At 29.5% G+C, this 17336-nt stretch overlaps 1 protein-coding gene across 1 annotated transcript; it reads left to right on the top strand.

Moving 5' to 3' along the window:
- The first annotated feature begins 7589 nt into the window (after window positions 1-7589).
- On the top strand, window positions 7590-11552 carry LOC100782230 (G-type lectin S-receptor-like serine/threonine-protein kinase CES101). The gene is made up of 7 exons (XM_041006883.1): window positions 7590-8756; window positions 9253-9363; window positions 9551-9750; window positions 10028-10238; window positions 10330-10567; window positions 10652-10793; window positions 10881-11552. The coding sequence occupies exons 1-7, from the start codon at window positions 7604-7606 to the stop codon at window positions 11175-11177; spliced, it is 2352 nt and encodes a 783-aa protein (XP_040862817.1). The 5' UTR covers window positions 7590-7603; the 3' UTR covers window positions 11178-11552.
- Window positions 11553-17336: the final 5784 nt, after the last annotated feature.

Here is a 17336-nt window from a genome sequence, read left to right on the forward strand (position 1 = left end):
GTTATAAATAGGACCTGTACCTAAGTAGGCATGCAGCGATGTCATGAACACTATCTTCTAGTGCTCATTTCTTATTAGATTTTGTCCAACGCAAAGCCTTATACCAAAAAATGAACAATATATAAAAATTGAAACAAAAAAATTAAACCAAAAAAGACCTTGATTCTAGTAGAAACATTTTGTCAAACACCTCATAAGCAAAATAAATTTCAACAATTAAAATAAGCAAACACGAGACTAATTTTAGGTAAAAATAAATTTCATGTTTGAAACTAACATGAGTCCCATGGGATACATGTAATGTTTTCAGTTTAGGTTGGTATCATGACTAAGTGGTATTGGAAATCTTTGAGATTACCAATGAAATTAGAACTAAAATAGTCTATTTTAAAATCAAAATTTGACAAATGAATAACATTATAAACTACAAAGATACTATTATTATTCTCGTTTTAACCTATGTTTCCACTGGTGGATAAATCTCTGGTCTGTGTTATAAATAGGACCTGTACCTACGTAGGAATGGAGCAACGTCATGAACACTATCTTCTGGTGCTTATTTCTTATTAAATTTTGTCCAACTCAGCCTTATACCAAAAAAATGAACAATATACAAAAATTGAAACAAAAAAATTAAATAAAAAAAGATCTTGATCCTAGTAGAAATATTATGTCAAACACCTCATAAGCAAAACAAATTTTAATAATTAAAATAAACAAAACAAATTTCAACAACTAAAATAAGCAAAAGTGAGACTAATTTTAGGTAAAAATAAATTTTATGTTTGAAACTAACATGAGTCCCACAGGATACATTTAATGTTTTCAACTTAGGTTGATATCATGACTAAGTGCTATGATAGACAATCTTTGAGATTACCAATGAAATTAGAACTAAATAATATATTTTAAAATCAAAATTTGACAAATGAATAACATTATAAACTACAAAGATACTATTGTTATTCTTATTTTGACTGGAAAAAGATTTGACAAATGAATAACATTACCATTGATGGGTAAATCTCTAGTCTGTGTTATAAATAGGCAAGCAGTGACACGATGAATACTATCTTCTATAACAATTCTCTTAAGTATAATATTATTTAATTTGGACTTAAATGATGCGGACTTAAGTTGTAAAATTGAGATATTTTCATAAAATAAGATTTTATTAATAGTGTGTGACCATTAGGTAACTTGGAAAATGAGATTCTATTAATTTCCTATTTGCATCAATACAACAATATCATTCCAATAAGGTTAAAAATAATTAATGATGATAAAACTAATATTAAAAAATTTAAGATTAATTATACTTTCAATTTTTCTACCATTAATGAGTGTTGATATTTCTCAAATTTGGTCAGACCCTAAAGAAAATAAAGTTGAATTTTAATCTTTCATATTTGTCACTCTGTAACAAGAGCTCGATCGTCCACTTCTACTTATTTCATCACTTATTTTATCATATCACATACTTATATCCTTTTCTTATTTGTCACTACGTGTACTGAATTGATTTTCAATTATAATTGATCTTATCTCACATGCCAGTGCCTTGTCTACGTTGATTTTTGTTTTTCTGATTTATCTAGGGTCTCCTCCGGATTATATTAGTTTATTTTTGCAGTCTTTTTCTATCTACTTTAAGCTAAAGCCCCTTGTATTCAAAAGTATTTGAAAAAGTCAGCGAACACAACAATATTTTTGTTGGTAACGACGAACACAACAACATTCATCGCGTAACGGAAACAAATATTTTTTCCCCAGGTCGATAAATGACAATTGACCCCGTTCATTTTTTTAATTGACTACATTGAATATGTGCGACATCTGTTCCCTTGGCTAAGGCCATTTGAATTCAGAAGGAAAAAAAAAAAGAAAAAAAGTCAAACAATCAAATTTAATCCTGAGATTTGTAAAATTTTCTTATTGAGAATGGGAGGATCTTTAATTAAGTGTGGGGGATGGAAACATAAAACTCTAACACAAGCAAACTCGAATTCGTTCCAAAACGGCTTATTATTTTAGTAGGTCAAATTAATGAATAACAAATAACCCCTTTCATTTATACTTATTTTTTCCCTAATGTCATATAATTAATTATATGAAAATGATAGTGCAAATTCATATATATATATATATATATATATATATATATATATATATATATATATATATATATATATATATATATATATATATATATATATAATATAGGCTAATAAGATCAAAAGTGTTTTGTGGTAGACATAATTCCAGTTCCACCAACCATGACTTTCAGCCAAAGTATGCTATCCATCATCACTTTTACTTGTTTCATTCACATAACGAAGCCTTCAAACTTGAACACAGACACGTTAAGCTAGGGTCACCAGCTCACAACAGCTGAGTTTCTTTCAGTACGAAGGCTCTGAAAATATCTACCTTGGAGTTAGACCAACTGCTGATAATTCAAGTGATAGTTATTTCTGGATTGCCAATAGAGGCATGCCAATCCGTGACCCTTTAGTGGTTCTCACAATTGATCAATATGGTAACATGAAAATTGTTTCCAAAGGAGGAAATTCCACTATCATGCTCTATTCTTCTTCTGAACCTGAAAGTAATAACAACAACAACAGTACTATCAGTGCCATCTTGCAAGATAATGACAACTTTCGGCTTCATGAAATGAACCAAGATGGATCTGAGAAGAGGAGATTATGGGAAAGCTTTGATTACCCCGCATTCTCAATTTTATCTGGGATGAAGCTAGGGTTTAACAGAAAAACAGGCCATAATTGGTCTATAACATCATGGATCGGAGAAGTGATAAGTCTCCTTTGTCAGGGTCTTTCAGCCTTGGCCTTGACCACAAAACGAAGGAATTGGTTATTTGGTGAAGAGGGAAGATTGTTTGGAGTAGTGGCCAATGGAACGATGGAATTTTTGCCAAATTAAACTCGTCATCTTTTGATAAGGACTTTGTTTTTGAGTACCAATCGGATGAAAATGAAACGTGCGTGATATATGTTCCATTTAATTTTATCTACTGAGATGCTTTGGATTCAATATGTGGCGGCGTTTCTGGTGCCTCTGACTCATGCATCGATAATAATTACTTTCTCCAAGGTTGTTCAATGCCAAGTCTTCCCAAATGCAGAGATAATGATCATAGTTTATACTCTAGTAATTGGAGTAGCTATGGGGTGATGTCTAGTAAAGGTTTCAAATTTGATCAAAGTGAGAAGCTGAGCAACTTTGACTGCTGGATGAAGTGCTTGAATAACTGCACCTGTGAGGCCTACTCTTACACTAATGAGGATGAAACTGGCTGAATAGTTTTACATTAATGCAAAACTATTGAAGGAATTGCACAAGGATTTGTGTATTTACATCAATATTCAAGATTGAAAGTGATACATAGAGACTTGAAAGCGGGCAGATTTTGGCATGGGCGCAGAATATTTGGAATGACAGAAACTGGAGAACATACTAATAGAATTGTTGGAACATAATGAGGATATTTTTTTTCTTTCAAACATTTAGTATCTATATCATATTTTAATTATGTTAGCATTTTTCCAAGCTCTAAATTGTTTGATGGGTTAATATTATTCTTCTAGTGGCTATATGTCTCCAGAGTAGGGGTGGATAAGCGAACCGGTTCATCTCATATAAAATGATAGTGGACTGGGTCAGTCCATCTCGCACTCTTACATAGACTTAATATATTGGTTCTCCTCCGTCCAACGGATCTCACAGGTTAAATAGGTTGGTCTGCGGGCCTAATTTTTTTTAAAAAACTACAATTTTAAAATAAATATATTTTTTTCTTAAAAAATAATCAATTACACTCAATTATATATATATATTTTAAAAAATCTTAATAAATCTCTAATAAATATTCAATTACAAAAGTTTTCACACTATCAAATAAATTTTCAACATAAATGCAAAGAAATTTTAGATTGGATTTTTAAGATTAATTGAGTTTGAGTTGAACTTAACCAGTGGTTGTGGGTTTACGGGAATGGGCCTAAAATCTTGTATAGTCATAAATTTTTTTAAAAATTTAGTCCATGACTGGCGCGAGGGCTGGGCCATGGACCTAAATCCGTTCACCTACCCCTACTCCAAAGTAAGCTTTGATGGGTGTCATCTCAACTAAAACTGATGTTGGCATTCTAGTGCTAGAGATTCTAAGTGGAAAGAAAAATAGAAATGATTACCCATTGAATCCTGATGTTATGTAAGTGATGTCAAACCATGCAATTAATGAAGGATATAAATATGTTATTGGTTTGACAATTAACAAAGCATGTTCATTTTAGGCATGGAAATTATGGAACGAAGGTGAAGCTCTAAACTTAATGGACACAACTTTGGATGGGTCATACTCTCCTACCCAAGTGTTACGGTACATTCATATTGGTCTGTTATGCACACAAGATCAAGCAAGAGACAGACCCACTAAGTTTGAGGTTGTTTCATTTCTTTCAAATGAAATTGCTCATTTACCACCACCGAAACAACCAGGATTTTGTAACATTGGAGTCATGGAAGAGACAAAGCAGCCCAACAGCTGTTCCATAAATGAGACAACAAATTCATTGACATCGGGTAGATAAATTGTATACGCTCTTGGAAAAGTTCAAAGTTCATAAATTTTTTGTGAATGTAAATAGTCATGACAAGTGGAAAAGTCCCCAATGTATTTATTTTGAGGTTGGAAGTGACAAGATCTATTAGAAGACTAGTTAGGATTTAAGATAATAGGTTCTTTAGGGTGTGTTTAGTTTGTATTTTCATTTTTTAAAAATTGTTTTCATTTTTAAAAGATTAAAATTCTAAAATCATGTTTGATTTGACTTCTTGTTTTCTGCTTCAAGAAATAAAAATACTGAAAATGTGTTTTCAAAAGAAAATGTATTTTTAGATTTGCTTAAAATTACATTTCTTCCCACCACGTTTTCATTTTACTTAAAATGAGATTTCTGGTTTCAACTGAAAACGAGATTTTATTGTTTCTAGTTTTTGGTTCATTTAAGAAAATATTTTCACTGAAAATATTTTCAAAAATTCAATCAAACATATTTTTATCATTTTCTATTTCTAATGAAAATGAAAATAAAAAACAGTCAAATCAAACACCTCCTTAATTTTTCAAAATTTGTAAAAATGCTAAAAAAAATTCCACTTAAGTGGGTTGTGGTTAACATTTGTTAGAACAGATAGAGTGTACTTCTATGCGGTGTAAAATTGTCATCATGTGAGAGCGAAATGGTCAGCACTAGAAATTCTTTGTTAATTTACTTGTTCAAGAGTTTGTTAAACATATATAATAATTTATTGTATCAATTAGAACTAATCACTTTGAAGGATGGAGTTGTTGTATTGACACACAAAAAAATATATATATAAGGAAGATAAGTCACCTCAAGCGCAAGATTGTGACTAATAATGTTTGAAGACATTTCTAGCATCAATTTACAATGAGTAAATAATAATTTTATATAATTTACTTAGACTGCACGATTTTGAATTTGAAAATAAGAATATGACACTTTAAGTTTTTTTATTTCTGCACTTCCAGAATTGTTTTTTGCAGTTTTCATATTACTTCTGGAATCATCATTTCGAAATATGAAAAATGCAGAAAGCAATTGCCCATCGAAAAAATCCTTTCGGTTTGTGGATCTTACAAGTCACTTAACCACGCAAGTCCAATACGGATAGTGTTGCACATCAAGGCTCCACGAATGAGTGGGGACAACTCAGCTAGGGTTGGTGAGGGCATTTCAGACCAAGAAGCAAATTTACTACTGAGATAATTACTTTGCTGTTGAAATTGTCATTCTAATAAATGTGAAAGCAAAATGGCCAGCACTAGAAATTCTTTTCTAATTTATTTGTTCAAGATTTTGCAAAAGATATATAATAATGTTTTGTATCAAGATCAAAGTCAGCTTAAAGATAAAAATAACTAAAGCTTTAGACCTATTAGTACTTAGCATTAGTTTTTTTAAGAAAAAAAAAAGTCACACATGTTAATTGAAAATCTAAAAGATCCCATATCTCACTCTTTTCTTTAAAGAAATTTTTTTCTCACAATTTTTATTTTAAGTCTTCCTTTGTATCGGATTAGTCCTAATCAAGCACTAATCACTTTGAAGATGGTAGAGTTGTTGTATGAAATAAAATATAACAAACATAAGTCACCTCAACCGCACAAGACATTGACTAACAATGCTGAAAACATCTGTTGTATTGATTTACATTGTATAAATAATAATTTTATATAATTTACTTAGACCACACAACTTCGAATTTGAAAATGAAAATGGCTATGGCACGGCAGGTGCCCATTAGGCAATGTTGTAGAAAACATGAAGCCTGGCGATCTTACTAGTCACTAGAAATGGGTCTCAATTCCATAAAACAAGGCCCAAACATCGGAATAACTATTCACACTACCACATTTGCTATTTAAATTACCAACCTCTGTGAAATTTCTATTTTTCCTACTCACCAAATTCCTACACTCCCTCCCCTTCCCTTCTCCTTAGATCCAAAACTACCGCCAGAACCACGCTACCCCTCCCTCTGCACAACTCGTCGTTGATATGCACCGCAACACTAGCCACCTTGCCTCCCTTTGAGATCGAGCACCCATGTTTTTCTTTTTTGGGTTTTGTTGCAGGTTTTGTTGTTGTTGAATCTATGCTATTGGAAATGGATTTGGGATGAGGATATGGGTACTGTAACATCCCGATTGAATCACACCAGAATGAAAGAGATTCAAAGGTTGCATAGGTATGAGACCGTGCAGTTGAGGATAACTTAAAATAATTAATTGGTATTATCTATACCAACAAGATGCATCTACTTTTTGATAGTCCATCACATAAGAACTCCATAGTTAATTGTGCTTGGTTTGAAGTAGTTTTGGGATGAGTGACCTTTTAGGAAATTTACCAAAAAATGTGTGAGTGAGGACAAAGTAAGCTGAAAAGTCTCGTGTTGATTTATGAGGTCTTAGAAACCGTCAGAGTTGATAAATTGAAAATCAGAGATGTTACAATAAACATAAATCTATGATGTTAAGTCAATAATAATAGAAATACAATTTCAATTTCACTGTACAGTATATAAGTTGTGCAATGAAAATACAATTTTATTATATAGTTGTTCAACATAATCATAATTTTGTGGAAAAAATATTTTCAGAATAAACAAATAAATTTAAAGCTCACGTGGGTAATTGCCGGTAGTAGTTTCCCACAAACACGCAGCCTCAAAGGCCCACTAACCACGTGACGCCAAGGCAAAAGCCCTCAGAAAAAAATGTAATATTTATAATTTAATAAAACCATTTTATATTCGAAGTGTTTAAAAGTATAATAGGTGATATGATAGAAAAAAATATGAGCATTAATGAGGTGTTTGGAATAATATAGTCTTCATATATCATTATTTGTATAATATTTTAAAAAATATTGTAAAATTATTATATGACTTTTATAGTTTTAACTGTCTTCTCCAAAGCCATAGTGACCTTTGACCCGTCTATATATATGCTAAATTCAGATTATGTCGGGTGCATCTTTCCTCAAAAATGACTTTAAGCAAAAGAATGGTAAGCTTCATAACTTTTACTTGTTTCTTGCACCTAACAAAGCCTTCAAACTTGAGGGAAGACACGTTGCTCCAAGGCCATCAACTTGGATCAACCAACCGTTTGATTTCTCCTTCAGGTTTATACACACTGCGTTTCTTTCAGCTTGATGATGGCTCTGACGCTAACAGCAAATTCTACCTTGGCGTATCAGCCAATAAATTCCACTACTACGTTTGGGTTGCCAACAGAGATAATCCAATCCACGACGACCCTGGAGTTCTCACTATTGATGAATTTTCCAACCTGAAAATTCTGTCTAGTACTACCACTATGATGCTATATTCAGTTGAAGCAGAAAATACTAACAAAAGTGTTCGTGCCACTTTGCTAGACACAGGAAACTTTGTGCTTCATGAGTTGAACCCAGATGGAATATCTGTGAAGAGGGTGTTATGGCAGAGTTTTGATTACCCCACAGACACAATTTTACCAGGGATGAAGCTTGGCTATGACAAGAACACTGGTCATACTTGGTCTATAACAGCAAGGAGAAGTTATAGAACTCTTTGGTCAGGGTCTTTCTCTCTCAGCCTTGATCCCAAAACTAACCAATTGGTTAGTAGGTGGAGAGAGGCAATCATATGGAGCAGTGGAGAATGGAGAAATGGAAGCTTTAGCAACTTGAACTCTTCATCACTTTACAAGGAGAACTTCAATTTCACTTTCTTTTCAAATGAAAGTGTGACTTACTTTGAATATGCTTCAGTTTCTGGTTATTTCACCATGGAGCCATTGGGTAGATTGAATGCTAGTGGTGCCGCTTACTCATGCGTTGATATTGAGATTGTCCCTGGTTGTACAATGCCACGGCCTCCCAAATGCAGGGAAGATGATGATTTGTACTTGCCCAATTGGAATAGCTTAGGAGCAATGTCAAGGAGAGGATTCATATTTGATGAAAGAGAGAACTTGACTATTTCTGATTGCTGGATGAAGTGCTTGAAAAATTGCTCATGTGTGGCCTACACTTATGCAAAGGAGGATGCAACTGGCTGCGAGATATGGAGCAGAGACGACACATCATATTTTGTTGAGACTAATTCCGGTGTTGGTCGTCCAATTTTCTTCTTTCAGACTGAAACCAAAGCTAGTAAGTTCATACAAATGATACAATCAGTCTATACATTCTACTACATACAGTGAGAGATTTTGTTTTGTATAAACTAGTAAGATACTAGTGCATTCAAATGGGTTATTCGTTTTTTTACACGTGTATATATAGAATATATACTTGTTTAAAAAATTAAATTTTTATATTAACCTCAAACTTAATATATTCAGTAATCACTAGAGTTTTAAATATGTAATTATATTAAATAAATAAATAAAAACTTAATATATTTCTCATTTTTAATATTCACTTTAGTAATAACCAAGAAAAACAAATATTATCATATCCCTTAATATATTTCTCTTTTTTTTCTCGTTTTGTTTTAATCTTTCCTTTACTCATCTCACACTCTTGCATGGGGTGTGAAAAAATTATTTTGTTATAATCTGTATGAATATGGAGTAGTATTGATAAGTTTTTTATAATATTTGTTTAATTACAAATATAGAAAATAGCAATCTTTCTTCCCATGCAGAACACAAGAAGAGGAGAATATGGATCGCAGTTGCTACGGTTGGAGTTCTTCTCCTCATAATCTCATTCATGACATGCTTTATTATGTTGTGGAGAAAACAAAAAGAAAGAGGTAAATTTATCGTATGGAATTGTGGAAATTCAGAAGAAGTTGAAATTATTTTTAATAATATTATCAACAGCTTGCAAGCAGTGGACTTTAGTTCAACTAATTAATAATAATAAATAGGACCACCCGAATTCAAATGGACCTATCTAATCCTTGAAGTTTTTATCATTTTATGTATTATCATATGCAGTCGAAAAACGTAAGAAACGAGCAAGTCTCTTCTATGACACTGAAATTTCTGTTGCATACGATGAAGGAAGAGAACAATGGAATGAGAAGAGGACAGGTAATGATGCACATATATTCGACTTAATAACCATTCTAGAGGCAACCGACAATTTCTCCTTCACAAATAAGATTGGGGAGGGTGGCTTTGGACCTGTTTACAAGGTAATTAATAAATTCTTATAATTCTACTGTTTAAAGTTATTAAATATAATATTGTTAACACGGTATAAATTTATTTATATTTTTCACTTCTATGTATAAATATTTATACACACATAAATTTGAAATTATGTTCGTTGTTCAATTTAGGTACTCGACCTCAACTAGTTTTTCAACAATCAGTATGCATCTAACAATTTTTTTTTAATTTTCGTTAATATAAGGTTCTTTTAGCATTAACTACATACTTCATAAATAAATAAGAATATTTATTTTTTAGGGGAAATTGTCAAATGGCCAAGAAATAGCTATAAAGAGACTTTCCAAAAGCTCAGGACAAGGATTGGTAGAGTTCAAAAATGAAGCTATGTTAATCGTGAAACTCCAGCACACTAATCTAGTGAGGCTTTTAGGTTTTTGCAGTGACAGAGAAGAAAGGATATTAGTCTACGAATACATGTCCAACAAAAGTTTGAATTTATATCTTTTTGGTATGAATAGCTTATGCCTATGGTTTCAATATTTCATCTGTTTGAGACTATGGTTTCAATTAATTGTTTATTTTTCTTTCCTTCAAAATAGACTCCACCAAAAGAAATGTGTTAGAATGGAAGACAAGATACAGGATTATCCAAGGAGTTGCGCAAGGGCTTGTATATTTACATCAATATTCAAGATTAAAAGTGATACATAGAGACTTGAAAGCTAGCAACATTTTATTGGACAATGAGTTGAATCCAAAGATATCAGATTTTGGAATGGCTCGAATATTTAAATTGACACAATCTGAAGAAAAAACAAATAGGGTTGTTGGGACATAGTAAGTATCTTTGTGATGAAATTTTCACTTTACACTTTTTTTTTGCAAGCACTTATATAATATTATTTATTCATTTATTTTCAGTGGTTATATGTCTCCTGAGTACGCCATGAGTGGAGTCATCTCAACCAAAACTGATGTATATAGTTTTGGCGTCTTACTTCTTGAGATTGTAAGTGGAAAGAAAAACAATTGTGATGATTATCCACTCAATCTTATAGGATATGTAAGTTACATCAAAACCATGCAATTGGGTACTAAAATAAAATTCAATTTGATCTACTTAAAAATTAATTGTATTAATTTGTTTCAGGCATGGAAATTATGGAATCAAGGAGAAGCTCTAAAGCTAGTTGACACAATGTTGAATGGATCATGCCCCCACATCCAAGTAATACGATGCATTCATATAGGTCTCTTATGCACTCAAGACCAAGCAAAGGACAGACCCACTATGCTTGATGTCATTTCTTTTCTTTCAAATGAAAATACCCAATTACCTCCACCTATACAACCATCACTTTATACCATCAATGGTGTGAAGGAGGCAAAGCAGCATAAAAGTTGTTCTATCAATGAGATAACAAATTCAATGACATCGGGTAGATAATTTATTCATAGGTTGCGCGGTTCAAATTTCTCTGTATAATTTGAGTGACATACATGAGCATTGCAAAAATCTCGCCAATATATTGACCTTTTGATACAATGCGAAATTTATTGGAAGGTTAGGCATTAAAATGAAAATAAAACAAACTCTTTCATATTGATGAGATGCAAAAGTATCCATTATTATTAAGTTGGTTAGTGAGCAGTGAGTTTTGATTAGTGCTTTGTAAAAATAGACATTACTCTATTATATTTTTTTTCATTTTTTTATATGACATTATAGATTATTTAGCTTGTTTTAAAGTGTTTATTATTGTAGAAATAAAAAATTATTAGTCATTTTTGTAACAATATAGCCATTTATTATTTATGGATCAGTTTGGATTGATTTTGAATCAATCAAAGATTAAGTTAACCTATAAGTCGATTCAATTAAATTGTATTTTTTTAAGAGAGTTTGTTTGACCAAATGTTATCATATTCTCATAAATGTGCAAATGTAAATATAATATTCTTTTTTTAGAGTGGGTGAGGTGAGGTAGTCATCATACTAAGAGGGATTTGTAGGATCAAAGTGAATAAGGGTTTATGTTTCCTTTTTATCTTTTGTCTGGTGATTATGATACTGTTTGTGCTTCTATATTAATACAATTAAATATATTTGCCTATAAAAAAAAATTAACATGTTTAATACAAGTTTTGAAAAAACATTCTTGGATATAATTGAATCCTAAAAATGTTATAATTCCATGAGGAAGGGTTGCAAAAGTGATATTCATATAGGAATATGAAAGTTTATTGTCTAATACACATCAAACTTTCAATTTTTATTTATTTTAATTTAAATTATTTTAATTTTTAAAAATTATTCTAACAAATATTAAAATATAACCAAATAGATTTTTTTAAAATACTCAAAAATGATATTCTCATGTGCCAGAAGTAACATTCTTAAAAATATAAAAAGATTTCGTAAAATAAACATTGCTTAAATAAATATTCAATCCAATCCAGTTTGAATTGTATTAGATTATTCGATTTCTACCTATACATGCTTACTGATATTTAACTTCCTACTTTTACTTATGCCCTTAGCTCCAAATCTTGAATTATATACGCCTTTACCAACACATCATGAAAAATATTCATCCAATGCCATTAAGTTCTAAAGTTCAGAAAATGCACGGAAAAGGAGAAATATTCATAGTAAGAAACAAGTAAGCAATAAGCACTTTTATAACTTTGAGATATATGAAGGGCAATATTTCATGAGCTCACTAAAATTACACCAAAACAGCAACCCAAATTTCAAACTTACCCACTGAAGTAGCTGCAAATCAAGCAATCAAAATAGAACATATAGCTATAGAAGAAAAGTACAGAAACAGAGAAAGAAAATGAATACGGTAATTTTTTTAGAAAAGAAAAAAGAAACAAAAAAAACTACCATCTCTCTTAAATCATAACGCAACATGTCTTGCGAGATCACTAACTCGTGATAAAACACATAAAGTTAAGTAATTCAGGTTACATACTTACATGTGAAACACAAACATAATAACGTATGGGTAACAGATCATTTATAATTTTATATAGATCTGATCGGTTTGTATTTGTTACTGGTTTGTAAGGGTTGGGTAACCGTGTACCCTTTATCTTTTTTTTTCTTCTTTTTTAATGAAATATTTTTTGCTCATAAAAAAATGTATGGGTAACAAACATATTAGTTAGGTTTTGGATTGGTTCAGTTTTATAAACACCATACAAAAATCGAATCGAACTGATCAATTATGCAAAAGATATATAGTACAAAATAATTTGGTTTATCGATTTGAGTTTTTTTAAATTGGGTTGGATTTGAAGATTCCTATTTATTAGCATTTCATCTTAAACAAATTCTTAATTACATTCTAACCTTTTTAGTAAAGATAAATCTATTAAAAAAATATTTTATCATAGTAATTTATATAGCTAACAATTTTATTACGAAATATATATTACCGTAAAAGATAAATATATAATATGAAACGATAATATATGTTTTCATGCAAAATGTTGTTTGAAATAATGATATTTTAATAAAGTGATAATATTTTATTGGTTTAAAATTAATCTTTTTTTGTCGCTCTAATTTAAAGAAGAAAAAACTGTTTTAGTCCCCCCAACCCGAATGACGTTAGAGACTTCTCTTATGTTGCTAGTGAATTAGGTGTCACGTAAAAACCCATTTTGTTTTTGCACTCTTATTATCAAACATCCTATTATGTGTTTATTTTTCTTTCAATGTATTTACTTTTTCCGCATTTTGACTAGCTAAATATTTTGAAAAAATCTTTTAGAATTTTGAAATATTTTTAATCCAAAAGGAAATTTGTTTTGAAATCACCGATTATATTTAATGTGCCAAACGACTAAAATGATGTCATTAACTCTTTTGATTTAATAATTTAAAAAATATAATTTATTAAAAATTATATGTGACTACCTTGTCAAATATCTTAATGACTTAACAAGTCGATAAATTGTTAACGTTACTATTACTTGATTGCAACGCTAGCTGAAACAAACAAAACATACAAAGATAAAATAATTTAAAATTAAAATCTTTAAAAATAACTAAAATCAAAAGCTAGCTTCTTAACTTATAGGGAACATAAAAGAAATTTAGGGAAGGGAACAAAAATTATTTAAACCTCAAATAATTCTCCCAACAATATGAATGATACAAATAACCGTTTCCTAAAGCATTTAAAACACTCACTTTCAAATGAATTTACCCATTGGAAATCTTCAAACCGACTTTAAAACTTTTCTGAGACGGAACGAATAATAATTATAACTATATTTAACAACCAGAACATTTAATTAGAATATTGGAATAACTGGCTATTGAAAAGATGCTTGAACCATGCTCGTAGTTTTAACTAGTCAACAAGCTAATAAGACAATAATTGGAAAGTCCTACTCCTGCCAAACTCAATTTAAATCTGATAAGAAGCATTGGTCGATTGGGCCAATTAGAGCTAGTCTGTTTATAAACATGTGTGTGTCACTTTGTATAATAACGAAATGCCCAGTTCAAGAGAACAACTTAGTAGTGCATGTCCCTCAAAATTATAGTTTCACATGCAGAAAATGTACTATAGTCATCACATCCACCTTAATTATCACACACACACACACACACACATATATATATATATATATATATATATATATATATATATATATATATATATATATGAATCTAAAACCATTTGAAAGTGAAACATCAACCAACGTAAATAATTTGATTTTATATTTTGGAAATGTAATTTTTAGTCTAAAACAAATTGCTTGTGATGCATAACTGAAAAAGAGACATATATATATAGACATTTTCAGGTCAGAAAGCAGGAAAAAAAAATGCTAGTCAAGATACATCAACTTAATAGCAAATCTTAAAATTTTACTTGGACCGATGTGTGAAGAATGAGATCTGAAGTAAACTTTGAAAGATTATATATATATATATATATATATATATATATTACATAAGAAAGTTACATATTAAACCTTTTTATTAGCATACGTTGTTTTTGTTTTTACTTTAAAAAATTAAAAATAATATTTTTTTATAAACCTAAAATTGAATCTTTAATAGCCTTATTTTTCTACCGTCCTGCTTTACAGTAAATGTTCAGTATACCTCTAGCATCCCAATAATCCATTTGAAAAAAAAAAAACACGACTTAACAAGCAAAAATAAGAAAAATTCAAAAAACAGATAATTCAATTATTGACCTCTTCGTAGTAAAGACCTCTTCTAAGCCTAGGTTCTGCTCAAATAAAAATGTTAATAATATATTCTCTAATACATTTTAAACTTTTTATTATAAATTAAATTTTATTAAAAAAATACACAATTTTATAGATTTATTTAATAAGTTTACTCATGATTTATAATATTTAATAAATTTTAATCAATAATTATATGTTAGATAATGTGTCACCAACACTTCACCATAGTTAAATGGTATTTGAAATTTGACATTCTATCTTCTTTTTCCCATCATTATGTCATTTCGTTGATCATAAGTTACTCATGAGTATGCAAAATTTGGATAAGTTTAGCTGCTAAACAGTTAGTACCCTAGTTATGAAATTAATTTAAAAAATATTTATTATAAAAATCATATAAAAACATAAAATTATAAATGATATAATTTTATGTATTCTAATAAAAAAAATTATATTTTTTTTATATTTTAACCAATATCTTAAAGGTCCTGACTAATCAGTTATACATGTAAGTTAATATCATACATCTAAGTTTTGTGGTAGGATACTATCCCTTTCATTTCTAATGTTTTTTTAATAATTAACTATATGGATGTTGAATAAGAACAACAATATTTCACGTGTTATGAATTTTAGCATCTACCATCGTTAAGCAAATGCATTAACTCCACTCCAATATTCCAACTGCAAAGCAGAACTTTAATTAGTCTTCTCATTTATGTGCGCTGCTCCTCCACCCATCAAAATGAATTTCATTGTCAAAATATTACTTCTCTTTTCCAAATTTCAGTCCAATCAAATGATTCGCAGCTTGAGAATATATCTCGTCAAAGTTATATATTTTTTAATATATATATATATATATATATATATATATATATATATATATATATATATATATATATATATATCAATTACACAAATTATTATTGACTTTGCTTCAAAGGTCTTGCGGGGGTCAGTATCTAACTTTCATTGATTAAATAAGATATTGCCGTTGCTAGCTATAAGATAAGAAAGCCATGGAAAAAATCGTAACGATCATTCCCACTTGTATGCGACTTGTTGCCTTTATTTATACACTAAAAAAAAATCGTATTGATGGATTTTTTTTACTGGGTATTAATGGAAAAGTTTTAAGGTTAGGGTGTATGCCATTCTTTTATAATGTAAGGAAAAAAATATGACATTATTTCATTGAAGACTTAGTAATTTATACAGAATAAATATTTATTTTTAATAACTAAAATACAGAAAAATTAATTTTTAAATACATTACAATTAGTTATGAAATAATTTACATGTAATTTTTTTTAAAAAAATCGTCATTAAAATTTAGCTTATGAGGGAAAATCAATTTTCTGTTACTATTTTTAATCTCTAATTCATTACTTTATAGAATAAATAAGTAATTTAAATATATAAATTATATTATAGTTATGACAACAATATTTGAACCTACAAGCAGTTAACTTATCTTATTTTTTTATTTATTTATTTCTTTATTTTTTTATTACCTAGTTATTTCTTTATTTTGTTTTATCTTTTAATTTCTTCTATTTTTTGCTCACCTGGGTTTTTGTTCTGCGTGACTAGTCACTTGGTCTGTTCAGTCCGGGATCCGAACGGGGTTAGGCCTATTTCATTCTGCCTGTCACTTGTTACCTTTTTATTCTTGAGTTTCAGGTGTGTTTTTTTTTTTTTGGATTCGTGGGCCAAGCCTGCTTTTCCTTTCTAGTCTCCTTGTTTAATTTTTCTTTTTTTCAATAATGGGTCCATACCAATTGTTAAAAATATATTTTATGAAATAATTTAAAATTAATAATTTATTTAAATTTTAAATTTGTGACTTTCAAATTATCAGTACGATGCTCTAACCAACTAAACTAATAAGATAATTATGTTATAAAATAATTAATGTCGTTATATATAACACTAAAATGTCTAATGTATATTTAATACACATATAAGTTTATATAATATTTTAATTCTTATAAATATATTTTTATTTTATTTTAAAATAATTTAAATAATATTTTTTACTGTTTAAAACGTTATTTAAAAATGAAAAACAAAGGAAACATATTTTATAGGATTAAAATGAAAAAATTACAAAAATAAATAATAATAAAATACTAAATTATAGGAAAAAAAAATACATTTAAACTTTTTTAATGAGAGCTAATATACAAGTACCTCTATTTTACAAGCCTTCTATTAACATCAATCATTTATCGTAGATACACTTATCTCTATTCATAGATTTTAAATAGTGATTACATGCATGCAACATTTTCCTTTTTTAATTACATTCGTTCTCTACTTCTCATAATAATTAAAAAGTCACATCATTGGAAGAAAAAAGAAAAAGAAAAGATAA

The sequence above is a fragment of the Glycine max genome, chromosome 11 (genome assembly GCF_000004515.6).
Source record: "Glycine max cultivar Williams 82 chromosome 11, Glycine_max_v4.0, whole genome shotgun sequence".
Taxonomy (NCBI): Eukaryota; Viridiplantae; Streptophyta; class Magnoliopsida; order Fabales; family Fabaceae; genus Glycine; species Glycine max.